The sequence below is a fragment of the Melanostigma gelatinosum genome, assembly GCF_949748355.1.
Source record: "Melanostigma gelatinosum genome assembly, chromosome: 17".
NCBI lineage: Eukaryota > Metazoa > Chordata > Actinopteri > Perciformes > Zoarcidae > Melanostigma > Melanostigma gelatinosum.
Genome location: NC_136650.1, coordinates 12262997 through 12290427, shown reverse-complemented (window position 1 = coordinate 12290427; position 27431 = coordinate 12262997). Strand labels below are relative to the sequence as shown.

The 27431-nt window shown below is 43.1% G+C and overlaps 1 protein-coding gene across 1 annotated transcript in view; it reads right to left on the bottom strand.

Annotated features, from left to right (window-relative positions):
• Nucleotides 1-12490, bottom strand: part of ripor2 (RHO family interacting cell polarization regulator 2) — a 48445-nt gene extending 35955 nt beyond the window's left edge. The window contains exon 1 of the mRNA XM_079287426.1: nucleotides 12397-12490. Coding sequence (XP_079143552.1) covers nucleotides 12397-12475 — 79 coding nt within the window. The 5' untranslated portion in view covers nucleotides 12476-12490. The remainder of the gene's footprint in view (nucleotides 1-12396) is intronic.
• Nucleotides 12491-27431: the final 14941 nt, after the last annotated feature.

The following is a 27431-nucleotide window of genomic DNA, read 5'->3' as shown; positions in this document are numbered from 1 at the left end:
ACAGACGCTGCTCTTTGCATCCCTGCAGCCCGGCTTGGCACAAGCATGCCACCCCCTCGTCTCCAGCCCCTTTCAAGCAGCTTAGCCGTGGCCCAAACGGGCTGGCAGGGAAGCAAAGCACTTCCACTTAACCATATCAAAGTCAGCCTGGCGCTGATCTGGTAGAGCATTTAGCCCTGATGCCTTTCTTTCTCAGAAACAGCATGAGCAGCCGGGGGGAAAGCCTCGCTGCAGGCTGCATGCTTATTTGGGTGGAAGATTTTCTTGTTGTTTTGTTTTTATTTCCAAGTGTATTGGAACTGGCTGAGAATCGTGGACTTGCTTGAAAAAAAACAAAGTGTTGCTTTTGATCAACTTGGAGGACATGCAGCTGGAAAGATAACAGCTCAGTTGGCACACTTTTAAAAAAGGAGGGGATTTTAAAATATCAAGGAATTCACACTTGTCCCTCGGTAGGTCGGTGTTTTTACAGCCCAGAAAGCACAGGAAAAAAAAAGAGTTATTTGCAGACCATCTGGAAGGTAGAAATCTTCTAACAACTGGATATATCTCCTGACAGAACAGTCAAGGCTGCTCACTTTCGTCAGTACTGCTGCTCTGGTTCAGCAGGCAGATCCACTGGAGGTGGTATCAGTGTACAATGCATGACTAAAGACTGAAACCCTTTCACCTCCATCCTCAACAAACCTGGAAGGGCATTTTTTTTTTTTTAAATCACTGACCTAATTCTCTCATGTTTCACATGCGCATCACAAGTGTGTGTGTGTCACAAGTACACAACCACATGCACAGCTACATACATGAACAAGCTTTATAACATCCCCCCCCCCCAAATTTAAACTGGTTTCTCGTGTCTCCAAGAAAACACAAGCAAGTTCAGGGCCTGACACTGCTCTTTGAACACATCTGTCAACAGAAGTGACATAAAGATAACGCGAAACACACCACAAAACCTTTTGAGAGGGCTGGAAATGCGCCACACCTCTGTAATCCAGAGTTGATATTTTAGAGTTTGATTTCTTTAATTAGATGCAATAAACATGGACCATTAAACAATTTCAACTGGGGCTGGGCAAAATATCGCCATCATATTTATATCGGGATATGAGAAAAGTTATTTTCTTAGATTTTGGATATCAAAATATCGCATTAGTGTCTTTTCCCGGCTGTATTACAGTAAAGTGACTTACTAGTTGTAATACTACAGTCTAATTCTTTGCACTATCCAGATATGTATGTCAAGAAAACTCGACGATTAACCTCCAATGCGTTGCATCAATTGTGAACTCAGCGCGTGCCTCGCTGTGATCCACTAACCTACTGCCGCGGAGAACACGCGTCCCCCCACATCTGAGAGAAAGCACTGGATTTCTGAACGAGCACCACACCAGCCCGTGTTATTGACCGTCCCACTGAAGTTGCACTGGGCGATGACTCAACTTACCTCTGCAAAACTTCACGAGTGGCTCCTCAGTGGCGTCTTTGGCCGTCTACCTGCGCCTCTCCATCCATGCGTAAATAAACAGAGAAAGTGCGTCCTTTCTTCCAACGCAGACGTTTCGCTGCTGTTCGCGATGAAGATTACAGAAAGAATCTCCCACAAGAATGAACCAGCCGCCCGGATGAGCGACGGATGGTCGACGTTTGTTTCCCTGGTTGGAGTCGGTGCAGCAGCCGTCCCGAGCAAACACTGAACCCCCTTTCACACATTCTAGTTTGTGTTTGCTGCGCTCCGCCTGAATAACGGCGAGCCAATCAGAAGCGGAGAATGTCACAGGGAGGGCGGGGTCAGGCCGTTGCGAGCACCAACGTCCCATCGTGTACGTGTGTGCGTGTGTGTGCGTGTGTGTGTGAGCGAGAAAGAGGGGGGGTCAAATTGATGAATCAAATTTGGAGTATGGTGTGTCTCTTTCTCTTTCTCTTTGTCTGTCTGACTGTCTGTATGTCTCTTTAACTCAGAGGAGCTTTATTTGTTTACATTTTGACATAGCAGTACTGGCAAATATAGATTAGGGTATCACAGATAAGAAACAAGAAAATAAAAAAAGAAAGAAAAATGAAGATCTTGGACTGACAAGCTTATTGTGCAGTGTATCTAATTGAAACATTTTCTTCACATACATTATTTCACGTTCTTTTGTTGTTTTTATAATTTAGTTTAATGTTATATTCATCATTGGTATAAAGAAATGCTTGTGCCAATCACTGTGATTGGTGTGAAAAGCTAAAACAAAACGTGCAGGCCTTTGAGGACTTTTAAAACAGCTGTCAATTAAAGAGTGTAAACTGCTCAAATCCCCATATTTTGAGTCAAAAATATGAAGAACGTGATCTCTCGACTGATCTGCACACACATACAGCACATTGCATCTCTCTCTCTCTCTCTCTCTCTCTCTCTCTCTCTCTCTCTCTCTGCACCAGTCCAGCCTGCAGGGTGAATCCATGCCTGAGCACCAGATTTAACCAGCTGTCACCTTACGAACTGTCTCAAACATTTCTCTTTGCCCTTGTACTCTGGACAGCAGCGGGGCCATTTCGGGAGGGAGAGAGCTGACACCATTTCAGCCTTGTGGGTTTAAATTTAGACCTTTCATGTTCACTTGGACATTAAAGCAGACTTCAGCAGAGGTACGGGGAGACCTGCCTCTTTCCGCAGCATTTTACCAGTGCGCGAAATAAGTTGTGTTTGCCCTTGTGAATGTATTGACAGGTTGTGAAAATGATGGTGTGATTATCTGTGATTACACAGTTTAACAACAGGGGCTTTTTCAAAATGACCTCTCCAATCTGTTCGCCTCACGTGGGTTTACAGCGATTGCTTTTTCCTGGACAAATTGAATTACATGGAAGGGAACCATGAAAAACACAAACATCTCCATCTTTAGGAGCTACAAACAGCTCGAAACTCACAGGTGCTGCTATTTGAGGGCCGACGGAAAACACATTTCTGTGGGGCAAGTTGGTTTTATGTAGAGTGACTCGTCTTGAGGTGCCAAAAGGAGGATACTGAAAAAAGCTTTCCTCAGAGGGTTGTTAGTTTGGATCAAGGAAGAAAGCTGACGTAAAACAGGATATATTACGCTCCTTTCCAGATTACCTTTATTTTGGGTTTCTACTAGAACATGTTTATGCTTTAATGATAAAAAAATATATACGTATGTTGTAGTTGTGACCCGACAACTACAATATAACTTGTTTAAAGGCACAGTTTCTGAACACGGGCTGTGTGTATTTCTCCATGGATTGAGCGTTTAAACACTTTCACAGTATTTACAGAGCACATGATACACGCTTTTTTAACAATATGGTACCTTAAAACCCGCTTATTTGATTTCTTGCTGAGAGTTAGATGAGAAGACAGAGACTGGACTATTTCATGGACGGCCATAATCATTCCCTTGAGTCTCCTCTGGTTGCCTGGCAACCTCATATAGATGGCAAGGCTTCAGGAAGTCACAAGTCAAACAAACAATCCGTGAAACCACAATATGTCATATTTACACTTCAATTTAGTCGAGATTAAACAAACAAGATCATTTATTATTGTGTTAATTAGTGAGCTGTAGAGGTGCTAGTAGGTGGACAGAGCCAGGCTATAGCTGATTCCCCCTGTTTCCAGTCTTTAAGCTAAGCTAAGCTAAGCTAACTGGCTGCTGAAATGCAAATAAGCGTGTTTCCCAAAACGTCTATGAACCTACTCCTTCCTCATAGTCCCTTAAAGCTGAAGAAGTATGCAGCAGTTCCACTTGTTCTGCTGTCAGTGAGCTTTCCCACCTCACCGCCAAATTAATTCAGTCACACACCTCCACCAAACTGAGCTCATATAGTCCTTTTCTGTCCCAGTTTATCTCTAACTGGGACTCTGATTGGTCCAATGTCAAATGCTCTTTTGGGACTTTAATGTTAAACATTACTCTGTAACATGTAAAAGCACACTCAGCCTACATCCTACATTCCTGTGAACAGTTTACTATGAACTGCTGGGCACATTCAAGGGACTCTGTGTGGTTTCCATAAGCCCCCCAGCTAGCGCTAACACACACACACACACACACACACACACACACACACACACACACACACACACACACACACACACACACACACACACACACACACACACACACACACACACACACACACACACACACACACACACACACACACACACACACACACACACCTCTCTCTCTTCCTCCTCGACTCTCAGCTGCTGAAGAGCTCAGCCTGTAATTCTGGCTGTCATCAACAGCCCCTGACTAGCGGCTATATTTACTGAAGAACCAGCGTGCACAAACACACTCCCTGCACGCACACACAGAGACGACCGTGCACACTCACGCATGCACTCACACATGCACACAGACACATAACCATATATTTATAGCAGTTGCCAATCAGAATCACAGCAACAGGTAATTTAGCATCGGGCTAATCGGCTCTAATCCTCTCAAGAATTTTCTCAGCCAGCAGAAATTTCCCTTCGGCTCACATATAGTGTCAGCAACAAAGTAACACTGAGCATTATTATTCACTCAAGATTATAACTTTAATATCAACTTTAATTGTCCAGCTTTCCTTTTGATGTACGGTCCAAAGGTATTCTTAAAGTCACACAATTAATATATCTATATCGTAATATTCAACTATATAACAACAATTTGTGGTGGATGTTCTGTATTCTTATTCTTACAGAAACTTTTCTCTAAAACACTGGTTAAATTAATTCACATTGCCCTTTAAAACATACTTTTTAAAGCTAGAATACATTTATTTTGCTCTCAAGACTTTATCGAAATGCTCTCTCCCTGTATGAACCACAACTATAGATCATTGGGTACATATATAAACAGTATCTACCCAAGTACGTGTGTCCACTCGTAAACCCATTCATACACAGAAGGTATGAATGAAGCCTGTACCCCCACTGACCTCCGAGCAGAGAAGTTCCTTTCCTTCCCTATAGTTACATCTGCTGTTGGTCGCCACCATCGATCTCCTGCTCCACATGTAGCGCGGCATTAAAACAGCCCCACTCGCTCTACCACCAATTCTTCGCTGTGTTATTCAGTTAAGCATTTATGCCCTTCACATATAATATTTATCTTACTGCTGTTCTTTGTCTGCTTCTCTAAACAGTTCCTTCGTCTCTGCCTGACGTCTAACCACTAAACCAGCATGAGTCAGAGAGGCCACATGACTGGAGGGCAGGAAGGTCAAAGCGAAGGGATGTACAGGCACATCTGACGTTGTGTGTGCGTGTGCGTGTGTGTGTGTGTGTGTGGCACTAGAATGTCTGAGGAAAATTCTGCCTCCTCTCCGGTTACTCTGTTTCGGTTGATTCATTGTTGGACTTCGCTAGTTGTAAATGCCGAACTTGAATCTAAACTCTGACATTGTTGGTTTCTCTTTACTGCAGAGACATAGAAACACACAGTGTACTGTATGTGTGAGAGCAGCTCTGAATACACAGGTGTGTCTACTGCATTGCTTCTTAAATTATAAATCCAAAGCTTTGATACGTCTGTACAAAGTTGCATAACATACTGTGTGTCTCTTCAGCGGTGAACTAATAACAGGCTGTACGGCTCCTTTGGTCTGTAATAACAAGCTGCTTGTTGCAGGTAGAGCTTCTGCCCCGAGGAGTCACGTCATAGGCCGGCAGACTGCAGGTGGCTGCCAACAATATCATCTCACCAGTGACCTCACAAAGCAATTGCCTACAATAAAGGATGCAATAATAATATTTATTTCATTCTTCATGTTTTTTCTCTCTGACTATTTATATATTTTGAAGCTGAATTACTTATTTTTTTGAAACGGGTTGCTTCTGGTGAAGAACCCATAAAGAATAATCCAACAACTCTGCAGTCCCACATTAGCTCCACTGAGCTTATTAGCATCCTTGAACTCTTTTTAGGCGTGCAGACTTCTCTGATCAGCCCCGTTTTCAGACGGCAACCGATTGCAGCAATTGAAGCTTTGACAAATACATTGCTACAGCAGACACGACAGACAAAGTTAGTAACTAGCAGTTGAAGAAAGAACAAGACAATTGTCTCAGGAGTTGGTGGGGACCAAAACAGAGATAAAAGGAGCGTGACTATTGGACTTCATCATCATGACATTAATTCATCTAGTGGTCAGCAACACAACAATAAATTGATACTAAAGTTGCGCCTTACACTGCATGTGTCTAACCCTGTTTTATATACACATCTTATCGTTAGGTGTATGTCAAACAAAAGTTACTCTGACTGGCACAGAGCACAAGTCTTACACAAGCAACCATCAATTAGGTAATTTTATCATTTACAAAAAATAGCAATACACCTGTGACCTGCTGCCCAATAAGGAGCAAAACCTGATCGCCCCTCTTCCACCAGGTTACCCCTCTGTGAAGAGCCATGGGTGGCCTGTTACATTTCATGTTTTGAACAGGATTACCTCATTGTGAGAAAGGTTCCAAACCACTAAGTGTAAACCCTTCATGCCCAGTGCTTCCCACAGCACAGATTGTCATAGTAACCACATGGGAACTGCAAAGGAAAGGTTAGCAGTACAGTGAAAATGCCATCTTAGATTTAAGCCACATGTAAACATCTGTGACCACGAAACTGAGACGAGGTTACACTTATGGCTGAGACAAAGAAAGAAAGATTTCTACTCTTTCATCATCTGGCTTAATGAATGTTGCACCATTCAAATTCACCTTCAGTTTTCCACTCTTTTAGCCTTCCTCTTTATTCTTTCTCTCGCCTGTCAGTGAAAACTGCAGAAAATAAAGATAATTTGAGTCTCTTGGCAAAAGTAGGTCAGTGGAGCCAACTGTCAGAAGCAGGAAGAGGCTGATGCGGAGTGGTACTATTCCAGCTACTGTAGGTCCCCTCAGGTCAGAGCTTTTACCAACACGGAGCGACCACTGACGCACACACTACAGTGGAAGTGTATGTGTGTGTGGACAGATGATGATTGTGTGTGTGTAAGGCTGCAGCGGAGCGGGTCAGTTAATGTGTGTGTGCGTGTGTGTTTTCTAGAAGGGTAAGTAGTACATCAAGTCAGCTTCAGATCATTCTCCAACCCCCAGCAGTGACCCCTTTTGGCTCTAACGCAGCCTCTCCTGTCCGTTATGGCTTCTGCAGATCAGATATGCACTTACACCAAATCAAATTATCACTCGCAAAATTTGACAAAATGCTTCACAGACAGCAATGAACATTGATTTGATTATTTGCTTGTCAGACTGTGAACCTCCAGGACTGAAACCTGGAGGTTCAGCTGCCTGGAGAGTGCATTGAGGTTGCTATGATCATGGCATTTGAACTGTAGCCAACATAGTCCTCGCATGATAAAAGAAGGGTCGTGTTCAGAAATAGAAGGGTTTGCACCTGAAAAACAATATGCTTGGACAGAAAAGTATTGTATTGCTCAATCCAAAAAGTATTAAGGAGAGTACAGATCAAACAAAAAAAGAAATTAAACTCTCTAAAGTCAAGCAAGTCACTCTGTCACTCTACCAAATCATTTTTTATTACTCGGGAATAGCTCTATATTGTGATGACATAATATAACTCTACCTCCCCATACAGTACAGTTAAGCGACATGCTGGATGTTAAACAGCATTGTCAAATATTTTCATGATGCAACCAAAAACAGTGAGAAATGCAGGTCGGACTCATAACTGTAGTAACAGCTTGTCCTTTGCTTTCTTGTATCTCTATATAAATACTAAACTGTCAGATCAGATGGTTCTCAGATAAATCGCCTCCCTGCTCTCGGCTCACTGAGATCCTGAGCCTCGCTGGGCACCATGTGGGCTCAGAGGAGGATACAGTTTCCTGTGGTTTGCCTCACAAGGCAAGTACAGACAAGACACAGGGAGAAATGGATTTGTGAAATCTGACCTGGCTTCTAGTCTTGCAGCCGTCTCCATGGGCTCTGTATATCATGCTAATGTCTTGTGTGAGTGTGTGTGGTGGGGGGGTGTCCTCTGTTTCACCCTCTGGGCAAGAGTAGAAAGCCTGCACTGTAGAAGTGAGATTGACTTCATGTCATCAGCATGATAACGTAATGAGATCTCCTCAACGAGCATAGTTGACGTTGGGATACAGTTTTAATATGCTCGTGCCTCCTTAAAATGTAATGCAGATGTGATTATGTGGCTGTAATGTACAAACCTCTGGCTTTAATACACAATCAAAAGCAGTTGAAATACCAAGCAGCGTGTGGTACGAGTAGTGAATTAGAAACATCTCCACAAGTATCTGTGATTTGATAAATCACAACTTCCTTTTATGTGCACAATTATCAGAACAATACGAACATTCAGGCTCATGTGGCTGAAAGTGTACTGCAGAAATATGCTAAATAAAAGACTATGGAAGAAATTCTGCTGTTTTATTTGGTGACCCAAATAAAATCTCCTGCGACTCACCTGTGGGTCCAGACCCAGTCTGAGTGAATTATTGGGTTAATGTGTGTGGCTCAATTTAAGCCTGTAGATACCTTTTCTTTGTATCGTCTCCTTTTCTTGGATTACCAGAGGAATGCTGTCCTATCACCTGTTCCAAGAAAAGCTCCCGAAACCTTCTGAGAAAATGAGAAATTTTCTGTTTTTGACATTCCTCCTTTAAAACAGACCTGCATGTTGCGGCATGCCTTTACTGCTTTATCTGCTCCCTCTTTAAATCTCAGGTGTTGTTTGGATGAGAACATTAAAGAGAGGCCCGTTGGCAAAGTCTGAGCAAAGGCTTAAAGAGTTTCGGGTGAAAACATACATCAAAGCTTTAACCCCTCTCAGGTTACATGCACGCCGATTTATTTAATTGATTCTCTAAACTATCATGGGAGTTCGTTTTTCTCAAAATCTGTAATCTGGGAAATCTGGGAAACTCTCATTAAGTCTGGGTGATTGACATGTCATTGTGCCAGAAACCAGACTTAAAAAAACAAACAAACAATAGCTGTTAAGCCCAGCAATTAGTGGTTTTGCCACGTAATTGGTAGTCAGTGGAGGAGGTGGCGACGCATCCTATTGCACAAGAACCAGGAACAATACTAAACATTCCTGCATCACAGCGGATAAACTCTTCACTCAGTCACAACTGGATTAAATGACAGGGATTTAGTTCAGTTAAACACACATACAAATGCCAAGTCGCTACATATACTGCACATTTCAAGTCAAGTCTGACATTTTGGTGACATGAAGAGTTATTTCCAATGTGGTTCTTGAGCGTAAATGTAATTCAGGGTGCTTCCCAGGAGCTTCTCACTTCCAGGAGCTTCTCACTTGTGACTGAGGGCCGCTTTGTCATGCTTTCTGACCTGACCTAGTTCGTCAAACACAAGTTTATTTAGACAGCAAACACCATTCCAACCATCGATCTCATACTTTATTATCATTGTCATCAAAGCCCTATACTGCTGCGGCTTTCCTTTCCTTCGGGACACACGACTCTTGTGTGCTTTGCTTGCACTGTTTGGCACTCCGCTGCCAACCACATGAGCAGAGGAGCAAAGCAAAATCAGGCCCTTTGAATAACTCATAAGGAGGAAGAAGGAGTTAAAGAGGCCATTGTGTTTATTTTGGTCTCAATCACGCTGCTGTGCACTTTTTCATTTTGTGTAGGCAGGTTTTTTTTTTTTCTTCTTTCTGACAAATGGGTGCTGTGCATGTGTGTGGTGAAGTGTGATAAGAAGGGAAGAACACAGAGTTGTGTTTGTGTTAACGTGTATGTAACACCACTTAATGGCTCTGCCTGTCGTTTCTGTAAGACCTGAATAGAGTCGTTCAGATCAGGTGGGAGTTGGTGCAGAGGGGATTTTGAGGGGGCAATCATCATTCATCATCAGGACCTCATTCTCGTATTCCTATCCACGTCAGATTCATGCAAACGCTCCTAACTTTAGATAACTGCAAATGACCAGCGCCATTTGCAGTTTAAGTGTCATACAAAAGCATCACGCCAATTTAAATGAATGAGGATAGCGTTAGGCTATGTGACTACATTTTAAATTTGAGCATATAATTCAAATTGCAGAGTCAAACAGGATAATCTAAATATAATTATGAAGTGTAATTTATAAAGGGTTTTCAAACTCAAAATTGCTTCTCGGTAATGCAATATACAATCCATTACTGAGAAAATTAAGCGTGGATAACAGCAGACTCGCTGCACATGAATCCTGCTACGGGTCTGGACACTCGTAAATTGTTTTTGCACCCAAAAGAACATTCGAAGTACAAGAAAATTGGTGAATGTAGCAAGTTCTCCTAAATCCCTTGTACAGGCCACTTCAGACTCAATCTGTTCGTACGAGTGGCTCTAGCATGAGGACCGATGTTCCCACTGACCAAAGTGGGAACAAGATGGACAAAAGTCTTTCTGCTAACTCATAAGACCTGAACTGGACTCACTGTGTCTGTGTGTGTGTGTGTGTGTGTGTGTGTGTGTGTGTGTGTGTGAGGTGGAGAGGCAGGAAAAGGGAGGGAGGAAGTGCGCTTGTGACTGTATCAGCTCTGTTCTCTTACACTCTGCTGCCAGGCCAGACGTAATGCTCCATAATTCAATTTGCAGTGCAGCAGCAAAAGAACAACAAGCTAGAGTAGCAAGAGTAAGCATGACATATACAACCAATTGTCTCTGGGAGGGCAGAGATGACAGCAAAGACATCTTATACAGTCCCTCTTTACTACAGTAACTCTGAGGTCTGTTACTCGCTTCATGGCCTCTTGTCTTCTATTTTATTTCATGCATTTTACAGCAATTTCTCTGTTGCCCACTTCTTCAAAAACGGACATAAGGTCAGTGGTTCTCAAACCTTTCAGCCACCTGTGTGGTTCTATAGGACACCACATTTTGCAATAATTAACAAATGACTTTGGAGGTCTTGACATTTTGTCCAGATATTCATGTTCCAATCAGGATTAATTGTAACGCTTTAATGATCCCTTAACTGTTCTTCTAGTGCCATCGTCGGGTCAACATTTCAATGTGTCCAATACTTTGGAGGTATCACTAAAAACCTGGAAAACGAATCAGAAAATATAAATGATCCATATTCTGCAACCTTCAGCCGGGTCTTTGAATGAACACAGCGATGCCTGCCGGCCAGCCTCTGCATGGATCGGTGCGCTGTGATTGGATGGTTGGTTGCAGAGAGTCAGCTGGATGAGTACCTCCTGGCTGTGTTGTTCAAAAGGAACGTCACATTGCCATCGGTGTATCTCAGTCAGAAGTGGGTCACTGGAGGCATTAGCATACTTTACGCACCAAATGATGCAATAAGTGGGAATATCCTCCTGCTCACTCGTCATCAGTGAACGTGCAGCAGAGCATTTCGAGCTTGTATAGCGCTTAACTATGTCTTCAAATCTATAAATATACTGTCAATGTGTCCAATGCAAGCAGGTGGTGCTCAATCAAACACCTCAGTTCAGTTGCATATTTGTGTGTTGAGAAATTGGCTAAAAATGAGTTTAATCGGCCATTATGCAACCGATGTGCGTGTTTCAGTGTGGGGGGAGCAGTTGATGCCCAATTGGTGAGGTACTCTTTTAAACACAAAAAGCCTTTTACTTCATGATATACAGAGTGACATAAGTACTGAGTGCTGATGAATGAAGCATCATTATCCATAACGCTTTAGCTACAATCCTGGTCACAGGTTATTTATATAATTGTTGCAAAAACATTGAACAGTCGTCAATTATTATTCAACCAGACAGCATTTTACCCTTTTCCATCGCCCTCTGAATGATCATCATCCAGGTCCTGCAGTAGCTCTACTGCTCATCACTCTCCCAGGATAAAACTGAATGTAGATTATGATTACAGCTGGTTCTGACATAAAAAAAATAAAACACTGTGGTGCATAATGCTTGCTTAAAAACATCTGCCTGTTATACAAGAACACCCACACTGCAGAGGGCATGGCTGCTCTCGGCTTTCTAAAAAGGGTAAAAGTTGAAAAATTAATAAACAAACTCTGCACAGAGCTGCTTCAAAAACGGACAGCATGAAGCTCTCATTAGTCGAGGATTCGTTACATTGGTTAAATCGACTAACAATTATGTAACTACTGGTTGGCACACTGAAGCTTTTCTTCTACTTAATAAAGACATCTTTGGCGGTAACCTTTCATCATCAGTGCACATCGGAGCCTACTCAGCCATGCAGAAAACTACCCCACCTACACAGCTGAAGAGATCCCTCTGGGCCACACTTCAACCATCACCTTTGCCCCCTTCTTAACCCTGATAACAACCACAAGACACAAACCAACCAGCCTGACCTCACTGCGATCCTCAAGCTGCCGTTTCAGCACCTGCAGCCCACCTGTAAACCCATGCCTGCTGTCAGACTTTACGACTGACCCTTGGCAAGCCTTACCGTCCTGGAAGAAGACATCCTCCGCTTCATCGCGCATCACCTCATCCAGGTCATCCTCCGCAATGTCGGCCATAGCCATCACTATTCCTCTTCCTCTTCTTGTCGTCTCCCCCGGCTGACTAATCGGAGCTTCAGAAATGAGTGACTGGGCTGTAAAATTGAATCAACGCCGGCTTGGCCCCTTCGCTTCGGGCGACAGTCCGATCACCAGCAGGCTCCTCGCTCAAGCAGCAGAGGACTGGGACTGAGCGGAGATTCAGCTCTCTGCACAAGGATGTGTGTGTGTGTGTGTGTGTGCGTGTGCGTGTGCGTGTGGGTGAGAGAGAGGACTCCTCGCGACCTTCACTAAGTTTCAGCAACAGGGCTGATTTCATAATATCCTGTGCAAAGCTGAAGTGAGAGTGTGCTGTTTGGAGAGCACTTGTATGAGTGAGTGTGCGCATGTGTGTGTGTGTGTGGGGAGGGGAGGGTCAGTGGTGTGTGTGCATGCGTGTGTCCGTATGCACAGGATGCCGCTCTACAATGAGTCAGTTTGAGAGGCTGTCGATTAACAGGAATAATTAGATTCTGTATTTTGAGCCAGCAAGGACACACAAATAGGGTGTGAGCGTGTGTGTTCGTTTGTACGTGACATGGCGTGTGAGATGTGACTCTACATGTCATCCCTTCACAGCTCACTAGGAATCATGGGACCACGCTGATTGCTCTCTCTATTTTTTCACTTGGCCCACATCGAGGGGGCCTCAGCAGAGCTGATAACGTCTGCTGTCTGCTGAAAGTCTCCATGGTGCCGCTCAGGATGTAGCGGATAAACACACACACACACACACACACACACACACACACACGCTCCGAAGAAGACAGATTCAGACACTGTGGGAGGCTTTGTCTATACCTCTCTAATAATCACAGTTTTTACATCTGGGACTTTGGCATTGATGGTGACATTTGAGTCACAGAGCTGCAGTAAGCATCTGGGTTCAGTCAAACATCTTGATACCGTATGCAAAGTGTTTTTATCATATTGATTTAGTGATGTATAGTACTTGTATTTTTGAATAGTTGTGATTGAAAGTTCTTTCTTGACCGGGAAAAAAAAGTTGACGGGAACAAAAAGCGAAGCCTTTTAGGAACCTGGAATTTTTTTTTTATTTGTGATAAATCTTGTCAAATGACCTGCAAGGTGTTTTGCGATTGTCTTATTTATTCTTCAAAAAAAGTATCATTTGCACAGTAATCATCAAAGCAACAGTTTAAAAATGTAAAAACAATGAATACTTGCTGTGTTTTTCGATGAGATTAGAAACAAGACAAGTGGTGCTTCGAGCAAAATGCTAATTTACAATGACGATGCTAACACACTGACGTTAAGCAGGTATAATGCTACTATTTCCACCGTCTTTGTTGAGTGTGTTAGCATGCTAACATTTGCTAATATGCAAAGTACAATTGAGGCTGATGGGAAAGTCATCAGTTTTACATTCATATCATAAGCCAGAGTATTGGACAGATCCCTATTTTGACCAGAGGAATGCATTTTCATGACAATCCATGCAAGACATATTTCAGTCTGGATCAAAGCGATGGGTCGACGAACATTGCCATCACGCGAGCCACTCCTCTATCATGGCTAAAATTGCTGTCATGACAATGCTGCAAGTTTCTTAATATAATGACCTCATTGTAGCTCATACACTGAGACATGTTTGGTACTTCTCATTCACACAAAGAGTGCCACTTGTGAATGAAGTCCAAATTCTTGTCATGTGTAATGACAAACTTTCCAGCCAGTCAGCAGGGTGAAATGGTTTTCATCCAGCTTTTAGGAGTGTTGCACCATCCCCAGAAGGCCCCTGACCAGTGCCTCTCAAGCGTTTCATGTTCCATCACATGAAACATCTGAGCTCTTTTTGACTTTTAGTTTATTCTAAGATGAAAAAAGTAAAAGAAAAGCAGCCAGACACAGAATTCCTTCCTCTGTCTTACCGTGCCTCCATCTGTCTCCACTGTGCAGGTTCTCTGACTCACACCCCATTTTCACCAACCAATTCCCAACCAGAATAGAAACTAGGCCTTAAGTCAATTCATTATCACTTTTCCTTCAGACTTCCTCTCCCCTGCCACCGCCTCACTTTAACGCCAAAGCTCGAGGGAACGAACCTGGAGACAAACTCATTTTCACTGAGGCTAGTCCAGACAATTCAGATACATCACATCCATCAGGAGGTGTGATGTGGGGCCTGGATACATAAGAAGAACTTGCTTTGTGCAAACTTGTTGGATTAACAGTGATGTTTACAAACGTATCGGACGAGAGGTTTTCTAATTCTTCTGAGGTCATTCAGGAGGAGGAGGAGGATGTGAGAAATAGAAATAGTTGGGTGTGTTAAAGAGACACCGTGTGCATGTTATTCTGTAGTTTTGAAGTCTTTTAATAAGCTTTTAAAGAGGAAGTACCGCCAACTGTCACTGCAGAGCTGACAACAGTGCTTTCAGTCACAAGTGAGAAGCTCCACTGCTGAAAGCTACTGATTCGGTCAGTGACAATAGTGATTCTGGTATAGTTGTTTTAGTTTGAAGACGCTGAGGGGAAAATTTGAATTGTACACCTCTAGCCTATAAGTGGTGCAAGAACATCTGGGTATAACAGAAGGGGAATCATGCTAACTTGTGAAATATTCTATAATTAATTCATCCTTTAAGATATCTTTGGGTTTGTAGATAATACCTTCAAATTGTAAAAGGATTTCTTCATTATTTTCTGACATTTAATCAATTCGATGATTGAAAATATTGCTGTGAATTGCGCGCACACACACACACACACACACACACACACACACACACACACACACACACACACGGCATGTCTTTTGGACTGGGTGGGACACAGCAGTTTGAAAACACCCTGCTGACAGTATCGGAGGAAACAATGTTCACAGATTTGACAAATCCCAAAAAAAAAGAAGTGGCAATAAAAGTATGATGCATCTTAAAATCAGTGAGGGGACAACTTAAAGAGTGCAGAAGCTATTGAGGCAATCTACAAAATGAAGGAGCAACTTTCCCAACAGCAACAGGAAATTACAGAAAGTGGTGAAATAAATTGCATGACAAAACAATCTAGAACCACGAGGATGCGGAAGAAACACGTGAACTACTTGCAAACGCTGAATTAAGATGTAAATGTTCAATATGGTGGTTCACACATGACAGCAGGAATATTTAGATTTAGTGCTCTGATGCTAGAAACATGACGCGGGAAATGGAGAATCACTGGTCACGCAGACGAGTAAACAGAAAACACACCGGCATACAGAACCCTGACACATGCAAAACAAAAGCCCACTGTCTTATGCAGATCCGTCCCACTCCCATCTGTTCACTGCTTTAATCATCACATGTTGCTGCTGACTGTATCATGATTTATGTGCCTTTCAGAGTTGCATGCAGTTATGAAAAGTTCCAAATCCGAGCGTTTACAGACATTTCAACAACTTTTTTCTTTTTCTCTCTCAGCAGAAGCTTCTGACTCTGAGCTACTTTACAGGCAGCAGTGCCAGAAAACGGGGTCACGTTTGGGCTGAATTTACCCTGCTGCATTTCAATGACTGGGTACATTGTTGTCACCAGCAGAGAAAAAAAACCCTGCTTCGGGAAATGCAAACGCATGCTGCTGGGATGCAAACATCGCCACAGACAGACACACACACACACACACATACACACGTCTGTATAATAATTCTTAACAATGCAACCAAAACACTGCAGAGACAAACAGACAAGAACACACACGCAGTTGTTACTCCGGCATTGCAAAGAGTAGCACAATCAGACTCGCTTGGTACAATGGTGTTGTTTGAATGGGTCAAACAAAAGAGCTCTTTGGCATCTGACTGGAGCCAGATGATGAGTATCCCAGGAGGCTGAATAGGCAGCTTCAGCCTCCTACACACTCGCTCCTCCGGCCCTGATGCATCAGTGCGCCGCCTGTTACTACGGACTAAAATATCCGTTATTTGCATGGAAGCCGCAACTCATTAGTATCCAGGCTAATAATATGGTGCTAGCTAATTTGCAAGTATGCAGCCTCTTGCACAGATGCCACAGTAGCAATAAAAAACCTGGAAAATAGAGAAAATAATTGGCTGTGTTTTACTCTCAACTTTTCTGGAAGACTCGTAGAACCACAACATCTTAACATAAAGCAAAGCACACAGAGCATGCAATAAAGTTATCTTTTGGTAGAATTGTAGAGAAAATGGCAACTCAGCTTAAATACTTTACAAAGACCAGTTTCACAACTCAGATGCTGTTTTTAATAATCCCTCCCTGATTTAACACTAAAAGCTCATAGGCAGATCACCTAGTTTACTTGCTTGTGTTGAAACTGACTCATGCATGGAAATGATCAATGTTCACAGCAGGTTATTGATGCACTCCAGGGCTGTAGCTACCGTTGAGGTCACGGAGTTCGAACATTAGGGAGTTTTAGCAACATGGGGGTTATTTAAACACTTCAAATAAAATATGAAACCTGGTATCCATTTAATAGGCTGATTCTATTTTTTCCCCTTTCATTTTGCATAACTTAGGCTAACAGAAAATAGATAAATAAAGCCTTCAACCTTCATTTTATCACATTTTATTTTTTAGCAGTTTATATCAGTTAAGTGAGTAATTTGTTTTTCAATTACAGACTTTATTTTCATGATCTTGCCATGATACAATAACAACAAATTAAATCTATTTATGAAGCACATTTCAATACAGAACTGCAGAATATGAAAATATAAATAAACAATAAAATATGAAGAAACAATGCAACTACAAGTGTGAATGAAGAGTGGAAAACACACCCGTCAACCAACAGGATATTGTTGCAACACAAAAAGCCAATTCATAAATCCTGTGGAAACTAGATTTTCGAGTACAGAGAAGTTGAGTAAAAGCACGTCGTAACAGCATGTCACCCCAGACATCAGATACAAAGACAGGCGTGGTGGAGTTTAAGGAGGAGACAGATGGGAAAACTACTGGATAAAGTTCTTGACGTCAGCATGATATCCCAATCCATGACAGGTATGGGTCTACGGTGATGGAAAAGAAGAGAGCACAGAAATATAATGTCCTAGTTGGAGGATGGTGCAGTTCAACTCTACTTAACATTTCCCACAGGCTACTGTGAGTGAGAGTCACAAAGGATTGTGGGTGGAAGACGTAAGAAAAAAAGAGACCTCTTTGGACATCTTCTCTCCCCTCCTATCGCTCCCTTTGCCTCTTTTTCTCTCCCTCTGAGAAGGATGACAAGATGGGATGATTGTGAAGGGGCGCCTGGTTACCCGGGATACAATAATGAGGGCATTGCGTGGCAAATCCAATTTGTCATGGCACTCTCTGACTCATTTGAGGTGCATGTGTGCGAGTTGTTTGCGCGTGACGCGCATGTGGCTTCATGTGTCTCATGGAGGATGACCATAACGTTCAGTGCTGCAGCCCATCTTGCACATACTCATGCACGTAGACACGCACACTTAAAAGGTAGACGCGTCGTTTCTACGTCTCTTGCAAAGTGTTTCCACTGGAAGAAGCTACAACCACAAACCGGAGATCACAGATTGGATCTTACATTCCGACAGTAAGTCATAGTACAAGACAGTCGGACACAAGCTGGTAAAACCATACATTATCCAAATTTAAGACCCGAGAATGACCATAATGAATAAAACTAAGAACTGCTGCATGAATCATAGAGGTCATTAACCAGAAAATGAGTCTGAGCAAACAAAAGAGCGACAGAATGTATGGACTTGCAAATAAGTTGTGAATTTAAAACCGCTCTAGTTCAAACTTCACAGTTTCTTAGCAGCATCCACTCTGAAATGATTCACGCCAACACCAGCTGGACAAACCGGCAGCCTGTAATTGTTTGAACATACTGCCTGGTTTAGTGTGCAGTGGGAAGCGTGGTGAGATGAAAGAAAACCACGAGCCAAAGTTATGTTAGTAAAAAGCAGGAACAATTGGCAGATATACCTACTGTAAGCATATTGGTATCTTTTCATCTTGATATGGTTGTATGTCTTGACTCTGCGGTACATTATGTTGAAGGTTAACGCCAGCAGACGCCTCCTTGCCAGCGTGAAGCCTACGACTCCTTTTGTGCCATCACCAATTTCTATTTCGGTGCCCTCTCCCTGTCTCTCCCTGTAGCTATTGTATTTTGTCTTACTCTGTTCCACAATTGGATCCCTTTTCTCTCTCGCTAATTTGCTCTTTGCCTTTCTGTCTCCGTCCCAGAGTGCACAGAGTGCATCAGACAATGGCAGCAATACAGCCGCTGCGAGCCAGCTGTGCAGACTGGCACCACAGAGATGTCAGTGCCCGTGTTGTGGCCAGCTGCTGCAGGCTTCACCTCAAGGGAAAAGATAACGGGCAGCTGAGGCACTCAACCAAATGAACCAGCAGACCACAGCCTTATGTAGCTGTCCTTTTGTCTCCGACGCTTAATAATAAATAACACGGATGTAGTCAAGACGACCTGGAGGATGATCTCATAAAAACAACCGCTGTAGCATCAAAGTGCTTTTTAATGTGTAGACCGGGTATTGATAGGATGGATTTGTTTAAGGAGGTATAATTAAATATACCTATCCAATGCTGAAGCATGTTGAAGTTGGTTATCCTAGCCTTTCCAAAAACTAAGCTAACTACCTAAGTTAAGATACCAAGCATGATTATGTTATAATGAAAATTAGATTTTTCTTTATTATACTTTTAATACTTGGACCAACTCTAACTGTAATACAAAACCAATGCTGTTGAAGCTGTTTCTTATGATCTAACTGTCAGAATGGATGCTGACTTTTTGCACACAACATGTCCCTTTAGTCTTTATGCACAATACCATGCATTTAGCATCAAGTTCATATTACAACCTCTTTTAGAAAATTCTCATTTTAAGACAAGACGGCTGTAAACGTTTTTTTTAAAGTCAGACGGAAACAGCGTTTTCAACCAACTCATTTCACACAGCAACAATGATCTTTGTCGGCTACAAATGAGAAGCTACTTGAGTCTACCTCTGTTTGAAATCGAGGATGTATTGTTTAAAAATAACTCGTGAGGTATTTAAAACTGCATGTGCAACTCAGCGTTTATGAAAGTCCACTCGTGCTCCAGCCATAAAATCACTTTGTTATGACAGATTTCTGACAGGTAATATCTCGCCACAGCTCCAAGCAGTTCATTAAATATTGCATCATGCAGTCCTGCAGACAGGGAGACATTTTCCGAGGGTCTAGGAGTTGCAGCAGGGTGGGGCAAGAACTTTGAAAACCACAGTTTCCTCTCCCACGCCACTCAGCACATCACCGAGTCACTAGAGCCAACACCTGCCGGCTACAAGGGGAAGTCAACTTTCAAAACGAGAAAACACAGGCAACTGATGCAATGCACCCTAGATGGGCAGTATTACTCAACGATATGATCTTCACTGATATTGTTTGAGCTGCAAATAGTGTGGCATGACACTTACAATCAAACATCTGGATTCAAAAGACAGAGTGAGCAGGTGGGGTGCATTTAGAGGTTTAATGATTTAAATGATTCCATGTGAACAGGAAGGGAGGACATCACAACACAGCTTCTGAGAAGTTAGGGTGGGGACGTGGAAGGAAGGTTGGGTAATAGTGTGTAAAATAACATCAAGTCCCTATTGCAGCTTCTCTGAGAGTACAACACAGTGCACATGTGCCACAGTAGCCATACAGGGTGTCACAGTTAGGAAGTGGGTGGAGGATGTATTCAGAGTCGGAGGATGACCGAACTGGTCGCTCAAAGTGTTACACGCGTAGCCTTCCTGCCCCGATGGTCAGAGGAAGAGGGGGAGCTGGAAACTGGAGTGAAAGCTCATCATCATGCATGAGGGCATCTAAAAAAACAGCTAAAGATACTCTGTATGTGTATGTGTATATGTGTGTGTGTGTGTGTGTGTGTGTGTGTGTGTGTGTGTGTGTGTGTGTGTGTGTGTGTGTGTGTGTGAGTGTGTGTGTGTGTGTGTGTGTGTTTTCCTTGTCTGGAGTCACTCCAGAATGATGACATCTGTCATGACTACACATCTGTCCTTCTCCCTGGAGTATGAGAATGTATATACACCAGAAGTACATGACCTACATACAGTACATATATATTTTGGTCAAATAGCAATTTGTTCCGAAGTCTGGATTTTCTTTAAATGTATCAAACACTATCTAAAGCAGCTATTCCAGATATTCCATGCAAATCCTGATATGAAATAATGATGCCTCCCGCTTAGGTAGAAACAAAGAAATATATGTGTTATATGGTGATGATGGCGAGGTTTGTCACTAAGGCTGGGTATCATTTAACATTTTACACAATCGAAATATAAAATACATTAAAATTTAAATATATCTCACATTGATGAATATAAGCATGTTTTCTTTTCTATCTTAAGTGGTAAAAGACACGTTTTTTGCTTTAACTTATTAAGAATAAATAGAATAATGACACCATTGCCGTTTAGATTGGCTGCCTAGCTCTGGATCTTACATTTCCCATAATGCAACCAACGGCTTCTTTTTATTAAACCCTCCCTGCCTGGTAACATCTTTCAAACTCCACACCCCCCGTTTGTAAAGCAGGCTTTCATTTAGAAACGTGTGGTCTCCAACAAATAGATTTCAGCTGAGCAACAGAACGAGACTCTCCCACAGCATCGCAGAGTTGAGTCAAGTCCGTCTTTCCGGTTCATCAGCATGTGAATGTTTCTTCTCATCAGTGAAGCCAGCATGGGTTTAACTAAGGCCAGCACACAGAACACACACACACACACACACACACACACACACTTATGTTTGTCTGGCATCCTTCTGAAGGGAATGGACACTCAATGAAGCCACATCCTGGCCACCATGAAAACCCAGGAGTTCTACTGAGAAGCACAAAGAAGAAACTGTCAAGCCGGTCCAAACCCAGTGACATGGGAACCATGAGCTCATGAGCTGGTGTTGCCATATACTCAGACGATGCCAATTCTTCCAGCCTTGTCCTTGAGACGCTGACACTTTTGATCAGTCAGCTTTATGTTATTCACCAAACACGTTGTATTTGTGTCTCTATGAATTGAGTGAAAAGATGAGATGGTGGGAGGCGTGTCTTGGACGTCTATGCAGTGTGTTTGGATAGCAACATGTCTGAAGACCTGACAAAAGTGATGATCTGGCAAAAACACAATAAGTCCTGAGACAAGAAGGTGGACACACATTGAAGAGAAGAGGAGACGGCGCCAAGAGACACCGAGAAAAGAAAGAGGACATTGGATCAAGTTCTTTGTGTAATAAAAATCTTGCAATATGGAACTAATTCAGATCGACTTCATGTGTTTTTTATTTATAGCAGTTCAAGTGTATTGCCCTGCTGCAGTGGGATATTAAAAAAGCAACCTCATCTGTTCATTGCATTCATCACAGCATATTGTTCAGCATATTTCCTTGTGTTGACTGTGTTGTGCTTTTCCATCATGAAGCACTTTCAAAGTGTTTGCTTCCAAACATTGGATTTTGTGAGTCATCATGAACGAGGCTGATGGAACACAACAGCTAGAAGACGAGGTCAACCTGAACTCGTACCGCTGGACTGCAACAAAAACAACAACGATTTAATTTGCTCTTACCATTGTACGGAGATGTCAGAGGTCAGGCTTGGCTACAGTGCAGCCCTTTGAAGGCAGTGTCTCGCTCTCTGGTGCTTCAGCAGTGTGGGTGTCGTGTGGCTGCTAGAACGCTTCTGAACTCTCTCGGAATTTACACGCCAATATGCATATAACAAAACCTCAGCAGGCAGCTGAGAAAGAGCTCTGATTAACACAGTCCAACACCAAATAGACAGAACGAGTTAGCAACTCGCTGGACATCGTGGAGCATTGAAAAATGAGACCAAGATGCATCAGTTCATCCCAAATATGACTCCAAATAAACCATAATGTCGCTCCATGTCAGCTGGATGTGTTCTTAAGTGTTTTGTTTAACATTCTGGCCGTATCAACTCATTTAGCATAGACAACAGGAGTTCATTCTACATGTATGAATTTATAATCATCATGATCAGTGAAATTAGGGGCATATATGTTACATGAGCTCCAGCAGAAATAAACATGTACATGAACAACACTTGCCCTTCTTTTGGGGGGGGGGGGGAAGTGCCAGCAGTGTTTTATTTTGTTCCCTCTTCCCTCCGTCTCTCACTCTCCCCTTGTCTTTCTCTTTTTCCATTAGTCTTTTTCTCTCTGCTCACAAGCAGCCCACGTAGCAGCCCTGCTTGTTGACTTTATTGGGTGAAATTACAGAGAAAGGACCAACACATTTCCACACTCGCATGTGCCCTGAAAGCTTCTGAATTGAATTATTTGCAGGGTGAGAGGGGGGGGGGGGGGGGTGGAGGAACATGCAGATAAGGAAGAAGACGGAGAAAGGGGGTGTGTGAGAGCAATAAAGGAAAGAAGAAAAAAAGAGGGGAAGAAAGTGAGCAGCCAGTGAGACCGAGAGCATCATTTCCAGCTACAGCTGACAACTGGAAAATGAGCCGAAGCAATATGTAATCTCCTCTGATGTAGCTCTCCGAACGCCGCCTCCTGCATCAGTGGCAGCTACAGTAGTGAGGAGGCGCGTTGCTATGGAGTGGGAAGATTTTCAGAGAGTGAGCACCATTACAAATCTGTTTGTGGAGAGAAGAGAAGAGGGCAGGCAGGGGGATAATGAGAATCAGAAGGGGGGGGGGGGGGGAGGTCGCAGGCCACGGGGCCGATAAGTGAGAAGAGGCTGAAAGAGATGAGAAAGGAGGCAATAAAGCAAATGCATCGAGGGCAGAGGTGAGGGACAGAGACAATGTGCAGGCAGGTCATAGAAACAACAATACAATCTGGTTAAGTGTTTAGCTTTGACCACCTCCATTATGGCCTCAGCTCCATTTAAAGTAAAAAGAGGCGGCATGACAGATAATTAATGACAATTTTCATTGCGGTTTTGTGCGTATTGCTAGAAGAAAACAAGTATTTCTCTCTTTCAGGCCCTAAATTATTCATAAAATCAGTGGGATGATCCTTTGAGTGGCACTTTGCCCTCAGCGTGGTGCCAGAAACAGGAAGAATAAATTGCAATCTTCTGAGGAGGAAGAGAGCATTTTTCATTGCATTACACACACTACGGCATTGTTGAGTGGAGAGCAAGTGCAATCTTTTGTGTTGATTCACTTCCCTCTGAGCCGAGTAGAGGAAGATACAGCAGAGTGTGTGTGTGTGTGAGTGTGTGTGTGTGTGCGCGTGTGTGTTGAACTGTAATGACGACGACGTTCAAGCATTCATGTATTATATTATCAAACTGTGAAGGCCCTCTACTGGTGGCTACTGGAAACACAGACTTCAGTCAGCATTATAACAGATGCAACAACGGTGACGTCTTCTTAATTGTTAAGAGATAAGTTAAGAACTTTAGAAATAAATAATTAAAAAACATATGCACATGCTGCACGTTCCATGTGTTTTGCAAGTGGTAAACAAATATCATGGGTTCAACTTCCATACATGCCTTTAAAATGCTACAAATTTCTGTCTCGCAAAGTTAGGAACTCGTGTGCGTTACAACTGGACTGTAAATCAAACGGTACATTAGTTAAAAGAGGCAACTTGCACCAAAACAAATGCAGAAACACATGATGAATGAACATAAAACCCAAGTACCATACAATCCGACGTACAGTCATTTCCACTACGTCAGCACATAAGCAGTCTTACCAGACAATGACAACAGCCTAACTGACCTAGAGACAGTGACACAATGAAAACATGTATAAACTCATTTACAGTTCAGAACAGCAGGGGTCTGCCATGACAGTGTTACATGACATCTACGCTGTGTGTCTGAAGCGACCAACATCACACTCAAACCTGGAGGACTTTGAGGTTCACGGTCTTGCTTAAGGACACTTGGACAGGACATGATGGGATTGAACCACCATCCCTGCGATGAACAGGCACTCATGCTCCAGCATCCATGAAAGAAAAATGTCATGCTCAACATTACATTCATTCAGCAGATGCATTTGTCGGGCAGCTTATATTTTCTTCCCTACACATGCATCAGGAGCAAAATGGAATTCAGTGTCTTGCTCAAGGACACTTTGACATGCAGAGCCACAAACCAGCAACCCTACTATTCACGGCCCAGTCACAGCCGTGTCATATAACCAGAGTCTACAGTTGCACAGCGAAAACAAGATGATGTAAAATAGTCATTTTCTGGCCTTAAAATGTATCTTATCTAACTCATCTCCCCACTGTTTCCTAAACAACAGTGGAACACACACACACACACACACACACACACACACACACACACACACACACACACACACACACACAATGGATCAATACAAACACTCCCGACTGTATCAACTTCCTGTTTTAGTCAAGTTATTATTTTAGCACTTTTGTCGATAGTTGATAATACAGCTTTGATCAGTCATATCTAATGCAGCCGTTCCTTTAAAGTGTTTGTATCTTAGTTCAGAAGTGATACAGATCAAATTGTTACATGCTTGAATCATCTACTCTGTGGTGGCCGCTGGTAAAACCCTGCAGCCTCTCCTGTTTTGTTAATAAGCACTGAGATAATCAGCAGTGGACAAAGCCACTCAAAGACTACTGAGGAAATAATCAATAGCGTTCAGCCTCAGTGCTTCTTCCTCTTTGAAGTGTTGGCTTCAAACAGCTGACAGTCAGATTAAAAAGGCTGCTGGAACATGTTTACTACCAGACAACCTAAAAGATAATCAATGAGATTATCACACAACATTGTGCTGATGGAAAATGACGCTGCATCTTCAAGTCTTCCTACATTTGGAATAGTGTCCCAGGACATCGTTGTGGGATGTTTTAGGTTTAGGTGGCCGAGTGTTTGTAGCTTCTGTAGTGCCTTGAGTCTTATATAACGGAAACTACGCACGCAGATGTAACGGCAAGACATTGGCTCGGGAAAGGCCGAGGGCAAGAGGTGGTTTTACTTTTAAGTGCAGTCTGCTGGCGTTCATCAGATCCCACCTGAGTCTAGTGGGGTTCACTGCCTCCATCTAACATCGATCAAATGATCAAAAGACAAACAAAATACAGGACATGCTCTCTTCAAAGCATCAGCATTGCAAGTCTGCCCCCCCCCCCCCCCACCAGTGGCGACAGGATGTGGGATGAGGACAAAACTGCACTTCGCTCAAGACTAAATCTTTCCAGCTCAGCAACATTCAGACAAGAGCAGCCAGAGTGCACTCAGTCCATCAATCGATCCACGTTCTCCGCATTTAACGACACACATGTTTTCACTGTGCGTATGTACATTCATGTTTTTCTTTTTTTGGGGACAATAGTGTGCAAGCCAACAGCAGCCCTAAATATCACCCCACTGGACCCATTTGGCACGGCCACAAGTGCTGTAATCAATCTGATGCTCCACAACCAACACAGATGCTATTTCAATTAAACATTCACAGATCAAGACTGATCACATAGACCACAGTATCAGCTGAAGACCATTTCTGTGTGCTGATGGGATATTATCAAAACGTTTCATGTCAACACAGAAGAATATGTCTTCAATCATCCGGAAGTGCTTCAATAAAACTACACTTTCATCTTATTTGACCCTGCATGCCACTGACCAGGTGTGATGAGTGGTTTGCAAAATCGACTCGAATGGGTCCAAATGATATGATTAATGCAGAAGCTATGAGAGGGAGTTTATGTCATGAACCTACATATATAGCTTGGTGTATAGTTTCATTAAGAAACAGACATTACCCACCAGATATCACTCTTATCCGACACCCACTGTGGGGGGTGTACTGTATATGGCGCCTGCTTGTTGGAAAAAGAGAGAGTTGCACTCACTGAGTCACATTACTAATTTAAAACACCAAACCTGGAGGATTGTGCAGTATATTATTTACATGCCTAAAATAGAGTAGCATCAGAAACAGAAGAGAACAGTGTCTGTTATCCACAGCATGCAGCTCATAAAGGACAGCAGAGCAACACACAGTAGGAGACGCCATCAACACGTCATTCGTCAAGAGAGAGATGAATTCACTGGAAGCTTCTCAGGTTCACGGCGGCACTTAAAACAATTAAGGTGTGGACCCAGAGGACATTGTGAAAGAAACACAAAAAGCCAAACTGGTACAAATCAGAAGCACAATCCTTTCACGGTTCACAGACACTTACGGTTGAACTCCCTGCGGCAGACATGAGGCCTCCAGGGTCGGTTTCGTGTCCAGTTCAGACGCCGACGCAGCTCCATGGTGCCAAGATGGTGCCAGTGTGTGATGGCCACTCACCCATCAAAGAGCAGCACCCCGGTGCTTCTGCCCATCCCCAGGACAGACTCTCCCTCCAGAGCATCAGTGGTGCCAAGTATCCCCCCCGTAAGCAGCCTGGATCTTTTAAAGCTAATAATTGACTATCTTTTAGCCCGTCCTGCGCTCTCTGAGTGAGAGCTGTTATTATAGCTGTAGGTGCTCGGCCTCATTTCCCCTCCACTGCTTTATCTTTAATGCATGAGTCAGTGGAACCTAACTCCTGGGGAGGCTCAGAGGCAGAACTCTCCCCAGGAACGGGCGCCTATTGACAGGCAGCATCTGAAGCAAAGAGCGCACATACTGCTGAAATGTGATGCCTCCGCACCGAGCCCTCGGGGAGGCGAGGTGGATGGATGGACAGGAGGTGTGGCTTGGCCAGCCACCTGAGGAGGCTGAAAGGAAGACGGTCAGCCAGAGACACCAAGACAGGGGGACACTGTCCGAGTGTGTACACACAGAAATACACCGCTTCATGAAGAACTAGCAGCCGACTGAACCTACGCTGACAGCGATGTTGGTCTTTAATTCTCTGCCACCCTGAATATCTACTTTGGTTGCAAAATCCTGCAGCTATGAAAAACACCGATGTTTGTTAAGCATGATTGTGCTCA